Source organism: Rhea americana, unplaced genomic scaffold (genome assembly GCF_003343005.1).
Source record: "Rhea americana isolate MKP2758 unplaced genomic scaffold, rheAme1 scaffold_31, whole genome shotgun sequence".
Classification (NCBI taxonomy): Eukaryota; Metazoa; Chordata; class Aves; order Rheiformes; family Rheidae; genus Rhea; species Rhea americana.
The window spans coordinates 1,558,936-1,565,972 of NW_028186435.1; the positions used below are offsets into that span (position 1 = coordinate 1,558,936).

A 7,037-nucleotide genomic window follows, 5' to 3' on the forward strand; every position below is an offset into this window, starting at 1 on the left:
TCTATGCTATCTAACAAATTGGGAGCTCACACTGTATGCAGATAACTTCATTATCTCAGAGCATCAAAGTGCTCAGCCAGGTTTAGTTGGAATCAGGCATCAGGCTCCAAAGTTACCAGGAGAAGTGGGCTGATATGTAGTGTGGTTGTAGCAGTTGTGTACCTCTTTCTGTTGTGGCTTCCTTAGGCTGTAGTTTCATGATTGTTTCAAGCTGATGTGAGAGTTGGCTAGAAGGAATGCTCGCACATCTGTCTTCCTGCAGCTTGCAGTTAGTTGAATATTGGAAATGATCTAGATTAAACTAGCTTGGCCTCTTTTCTTCCTTTCCACCCTTCCCACCCAACCTCCCCCCAAGTAGTCCATACCAATCAATTCCCTCATCTGGCTCATATGCACTAATAACATGAGTGTAATATGGGAAAAGGGAGGACAGAATCATTCTTTCAGCAATATGCTGCATTTAAGTCAGATCAAAGTGGTGGGGTAAATGCCAATGTAGTTGTTAAGGGGATAAGTGGCATGTTCACGTTACATTAAGGTTGCATATTTCCCCTATGACTTTTGAAATGGTAGTCTTAGTAACACATTACTTTTATCCTTACAGGGCTTCTCTCAAAGTGGGGGATTTTCTGTTCTTGGAGTTCTTACTACAAGTTGGTGATCTTTCTTGAACTCAAGGACTTTGCCGCTGTGTAAGCATATGCAGAATCCCATGGGCCTGCAGGCAGAGTGAGATAGCTCATTTAACTATTTGTGCATCCTGTTGTGGATCTACAAGCTATAGTTCTTGAAAAAAGTATGTGTTTGTGGATGCCCATGTTGGAAATCTGTTTTGCTTTTTCAAACTGTAATGAATTTTTATTTAATTGATGTCTAGATAGTTTCTTCACTGCATTTTCAAGCTTTACTTCAATATTATTTAGAAAATTAGACTTTCTGAAGGCAAAGCTATATAGTGTATTTCTTTAAAACTGCTGCTTGTTTTTTCCTTAATCTTAAAACAAAAACACTTATGAAGAGAGTATGTATGTACAAAAAGTATGACTGCAGGACTGGGATGATTAATTTTTATCCTGCACAATACCTAGGCCTTTGAAATGAGAGGATTCAGGGTAGGAAGGAAGGGGTGAGGGATTCTGCTTTGAGTTTTTGTAAAAGGTTCTATCCTGACACAAGATTTTTTTATTATTGTTATTTTTCACCTATTTGCTTTAAGACAGCTCAATAATATAGCTTATGTGCCTACATGGAGCTGTCTGATTTGATGATTGAATATTTGCTGTTAATTAAAGGGCTGACCTGAGTAGTGATCCTAGCCATTCAGTTTTTTAAAGTCGGTGTTACCCAGTGGAAGACTCTTTGGCAATTTGGTAACCAATGTTTGAACTCACTACATCAAAATGAATATGGGATGATTGTATTGCAAATTCTTAAATATTATCAAAAGTTTATAAAAATATTTCCAGTTGGGACTTTCTAGCTTGAAGAACCATCAGACTTTTATTTTAGGATCACACTTTCAGAAGAATGATAGACAATTCATTGCAAGTTGTTACTTAAAAAATAATCTTACAAGATGTTCTTTACCTTTTGTGTAGTTAAAAGCTTAATTAAAGGCTAATGTAAGGTCATCCAGCATATGTGAATAGTTTAATTTGCAGCAGTTGTCTATTAAAGGATATAGGAGAGAATAATGAGACTTCCCAGAGAGTTAAGCTGTAACCTGTAATGCAGTACCACTTAAGGATCTTGATTATACATCTTGTCTAGGTATTATTTGGCTGAACCTAGACTTACAAAATCAGAAATTGCAACCTTGGACTGTAGCGTGGGAAGAATACTGTCACTAGCAGAAGAGACTTGCCTGTCTTCAAAACACTTTGGAAAATGGAAAGTTGCTCTTTTTTGATGTGGACAAGGAAGTTCTGCCATATGTAGTGTGTACTGTGAAACTGGTGAGATTTTCTCACCACTCTTGGCTATTATTTTACAGCAGTACTGAAATACCATGTGTTTCCCTTCAGAATCTGTATCCATCTTTGTAATGAAGAAGTGCTTGTTGCCCGAAAAGATAAACCTTTACTTCAAGACAGTAGAAATTGTTTTTACCTCACACTAGCTTATTCATGAAAAGAAAAACTAGCCTGAGAGAGAGGCACATACACCTATTGAGTGAGCATACTTCTCTTCTGTTGCTTTCTTAAACATTGATTCTATTTAAAACAAACAAACTAAAAGAAACCAGCTTATTTTCTAAACTTACTATTTGAAAAAGGTTGTTTTCTTTCCCTTTGCACTGAAAAAAACATTAATTTACTTTGGTCATTTGATGGTACTGAAATAACAGACTTTCAGTTAGCTGATGCTGATTGGTTTGTATAAGATACTATTCATCAGAATTATCTGGATCCTCTTTATTTTGTGTGTTACTGTGTAAAAGGTGGCAGTGAACCAGGTAGGTTATTTATAGACACGTCTAGAATTTTTTTTAGCGTGTGACTTCYTAAAGAAAAGGCTAGGATATTGCCAGACCATTACTTGACTGATCTTTAAAGTGAAAAACCTTTCTCTCACCTTCCTACAAATGTTTGGAGAAATACTGTAGAATAGCACACTGAAGGCACACGTTCTGAGTAGAAATGAATAGTGGACATTTGCTTGCATTGTAGTGCTTTCTTGTTTAATATTTGCATCTAAACCATCGCTGCATTTGGCTAGTGTGTAAGGCAAAAGGTCTTGGTCCGAGCTAAGTGGGATAAATTGCTTGAATCACTGTTCACAGGAGAAAGGGTAGATGAACAGTCCTAGCCAGGAAAGAYATTAAGAGAGGAAGGGAATTTAATTAACCTTCCATGTAGCTTTGCAGATACTGCTATTACTTTCTCTGTTTATTTTGAGCTGCCCTCTAAACAGTTGTGTGCTCATTTTGGAGTAGAATTCTGGGCATATATGATGTTCTTGGGGCGTCCCTAAGGCAAATCATGTGGCTGCTGCCAAAGGTGGAGCTGCTGTTCCTTTATTTGAACATAATCTGTATGTAACTTGAGACAGTTTTGCTCATACTTGCTTTTAAGAGTGTTAAAAGTTTTTAAGTGTTCTATGTAAGTAAGTTCATTTGGCTTAACAGGGATTCTAAGAGGAAGGAATAAACAGAAAGTATCAAGGTAAGTATGCCACAGCGTGCATGGGACTGGGCGAGGGGGGCGAAGGAGGAAGCTGTTGGACTCTGAAGGATTCTACGTCTTGTCACAAGCCTTTTCTATTACTTCCAAATAATGCRTTCTATCGTGCCACGTTCTGGCGCGCCGCTCAGTCTCGCGCCGCGCACATTCTGTCGTGTCACATTCATTCTCTCGCGCCTCATGCGTTCTCTCACGTCACGTCGCGCTGTGCACGTTCTGTCGGGCCCCGTTTGTTCTGTCGTGCCGCGTTATCGTGTGATACTCCGTCGCGCCACACGCGTTCTGTCGTGTCGCATTGTCGCCCGCCCTCTGTCGCCTTGCGYGCGCTATTCCGTCGCCCTCTGTCGCCTCGGGCACGCTCTGTCGCGTCGCGCACACTGTTCCGTCGCCCTCTGTCACCTCGCACAGTCGCCTTGCGCGCACTATTCCCTCGCACATGCTATTCTGTCGCACTGTCGCCTCGCACACGCTCTGTCGCGCCGCGCTCGCTATTCCGTCGCCCTCTGTCGCGCCGCCTCACGTTCTATTGCATGACACTGTATCGTGGCATATCCTACCGTGTCATTCTATTTTATCGCGCTGCGTTCTGTCGCGCCCCATTCTATCGCGTCATTCTATCTTATCGCACCGCGTTCTGTCGCGCCGCATTTTATTCTGTCATATGCATTATATCGCATCATATACGTTCTATCGTTCACGTGCCTTCTATTGTGTGACATTCTATCGCAACATATTCTGTCATGTCACCTGCATTCCGTGGCGTCGCCTTTTATCRATTCCATACATTCTCTCGCATCACGTTATCGCATTCATTCTGTCGCATCACATTCTATCGATTCCATACGTTCTGTCGCGTCACCTACGTTCTGTCGCGTCATGTTCTCTCGTGCCTCCTACATTCTATGGCGTCGTGTTCTGTTGCCTCGCACGCATTCTGTTGCCTCACACTGTATCGCATTGCATACGTTCTGTTGCGTCACATAGATTCTATCGATTCCATACGTCGCGTTCTATCGTGTCACATGCGGTCGCCTCATATCAATTCATCGCGTCGCATTCGGTCGCATCGCGTGCATTCTAGGGCTTCCATGCATTCTGTCGCGTCACCTGCGTTCTGTCGATTCCWTACCTTCCATGGTGTCGCCGCGCGTTCTGTCGCGTTTTGTCACATCACATTCCATGGTGTTGCCCGCGTTCTGCCGCCCCGCCTCCTATCGATTCCATACGTTCTATCGTGTGACCTGCGTTCTGYCGCSYCGCCTCCTGTCAATTCCATACGTTCTATAGCCTCGCGTTCTGCCGCCCCGCCTCCTGTCRATTCCATAYGTTCTGTCGCGTGACATTCTGTCGATTCCATACTTTGTCTTGTTGCCTCGCGTTCTGTCGCGCCGCCTCCTATCGATTCCATACGTTCTGTCATGTCACCTGCATTCTGTCGCGTGACCTGCATTCTGTCACATCACGTTCTAGCACGTCACCTGCATTCTGTCTCCTCGCATACATTCTATTGTGTCGCATACGTTCTATCGCGTCACATTCTATCGATTCCATACATTGTCACGTCACCTGCGTTGTATCGTTTGCATACGTTCTGTCGCATTACATACGTTCTATCGCGTCACATACTATCACGTCACATACATTCTATCGCGTTACTCTATCGCGTCACATTCTATCAATCAATAGATTACATATATTCCTGAGCTACTGAAAATTATTTAATTTGGGTAAGTGGGGATGCTTAGTCACTGTAAGCTCTTACACGTGTTTTTATAGCTTGTATTGGCTTTTCAGCCTTTCCAGTATCTGTATAATTCCAGATTTCTTGTATGCTGAATACGCATTAAACAGCAATTCTGACATGCTCCTCCTGAGTGTGAACTGATAGCCATGCAATAAGGAAAGAATTTAGAGATGGACCAAAGTAGAGAAAAACAAAACAGACGTATTATGGGGGGGGGGGAATGGAAGGGAATGGAGAAGTACTGCAAATACGGGGATGAGAAGAAAGCTAAATAAGAATTGAAAAGCATAAAAAATATGAACTAAATAAGCACTTAATAGCATAAAACACTAAGAAGGACCACAAGAATAGCATATCTCTTGYGCTGTTCTTGTGCAGCCTGATAAGTCTTATTAAACAACATATCTTGAAATAATTAGACAGGAAGAGTAAGTGTAACTGCTAAGCGAAGGATGACTGCCAGTGAAAAGGGTAGGTCTGCACTGTCGTATAAATGAGAGTACTAGCAGTATGATGACTTACTGAGATTTTTCTTTAAATACATTTGACCTGAATCTAAACCTTTTCTTCAAAGAGGAGGAGGAAAAACTCTAGCATGTGCATGAACTGCAAATTTKCTGGTACAGGCGTCTGTCTTTGAGTTAATGAGGATCATGTGACATGCTGGAAGTAAGCAGTTAGGTGTGTCATTTGAAAATGGATATATTGGAATTCACAAATGCCTAATAGTCTAAAATGCAAAAGAGAGATTTGAGCATGGAAAAAAGYTTTTTCTGCTGGTGTTGTCTGCTTGATACAATGGAGATTTGAAGCCAATTAATGGTTCAGCCAACCTTTAATCAAAACTACAGACAATTTATGATAGAACTTAGAATCATAGAATGATAGAATTGGTAAGGTTGGAAGGGACCTCTGGAGATCATCTAGTCCAACCCCCCTGCTCAAGCAGCGTCACCTAGAGCATGTTAGACAGGGTTGCAGCAAAAAGGACCCCCCTTGCTGAAGCCCAGGCTTGAACCAGGGACCTTTAGATCTTTAGTCTAATGCTCTTCTAGCTGAGCTATTTTGGCAACTTGGATTCTTCAGCTRCTTGGCTTTTTTATATTTCTGAAACATTAGAGATCTGCTGCAGCCCATGGTTGGAGTTGGCGARGTTTTTTTAGTAGCTGAACTATATCTACCTAGATAACTCTCTAGAGCTTTAAAAAAAAATGGCACAGTCTATTGGAATTAACTCATTCAGTTGTATTAAAGAAAACTCAAGGTGTCTCATGTAATGACTGTTGAAGTAATTAAAAGAAGTAATGATACTTTCAAGGCTATGAATTTTGAGAACTGAATTTGAACAAAGGAGTACGTTAGCTGGATCGGTCATCTGAAAAGTAGACTTTACATCTGAGCAGCTTGGAATAGTAGAAGTCACACTTTTGCATTTCAAACTCTAAATTTCTGGTCAGTTTTAGCTATTGTTTGTAAAAAGGATAAAATATCCTGTTGCACATCTTCATTTTAAAATATGGCAGTCTGAGGCTTAAGCATCTCTCAAATTAAAATTATTTTTTGAGAAATTTGAAGTAATATATGTTCCTGCTGTGAAACAAAATAATAATAAACCAAGATGAAATCACTCAAGCACTGAATAGTTYCCACGTTTACTTTTCATTACTCCACTGCTCAATAGCATGCTAACGGAAGGTTGTATCTAATTCARTGTAATCTGTTGTGTCTGGACAAAGACTGCTCATTTTGTTAATATATTGAAGGTCTTTGCAAACTAAGGTTAGAAATTGACCTTATTACATATTCCAGTGTATTCCAGTTCCATAGTTCAAATCCTTTTAGCCTTTTTTACATTTTTTGATGCAGAAGCATTCATCTTGGGCATCTGGTTTGGAGCACTCAAATCATAACTAGATATTATTCTGTCAACTCAATTTGCAGTCATTGATCTAGCTATCTAAAATCAATATGCAATAACTAAACCAGATGTGTCTTTTCAGGGGAGTCTTGGTGAGACTGGAAGGATGTAGCCATCCTGTCGTTATGAAAGGATTGTGTGCAGAGTGTGGCCAGGACTTGACTCAGTAAGTATTCTTTTTTTTTTTTCTTTT

General features: G+C 40.7%; 1 protein-coding gene across 1 annotated transcript in view; it reads left to right on the top strand.

Moving 5' to 3' along the window:
- Positions 1-6,929: 6,929 nt before the first annotated feature.
- CTDP1 (CTD phosphatase subunit 1) overlaps positions 6,930-7,037 on the top strand; it is a 98,082-nt gene continuing 97,974 nt past the window's right edge. The window contains exon 1 of the mRNA XM_085309995.1: positions 6,930-7,010. Within this exon, the coding sequence (XP_085166121.1) occupies positions 6,970-7,010 (41 nt within the window). The 5' untranslated portion in view covers positions 6,930-6,969. The remainder of the gene's footprint in view (positions 7,011-7,037) is intronic.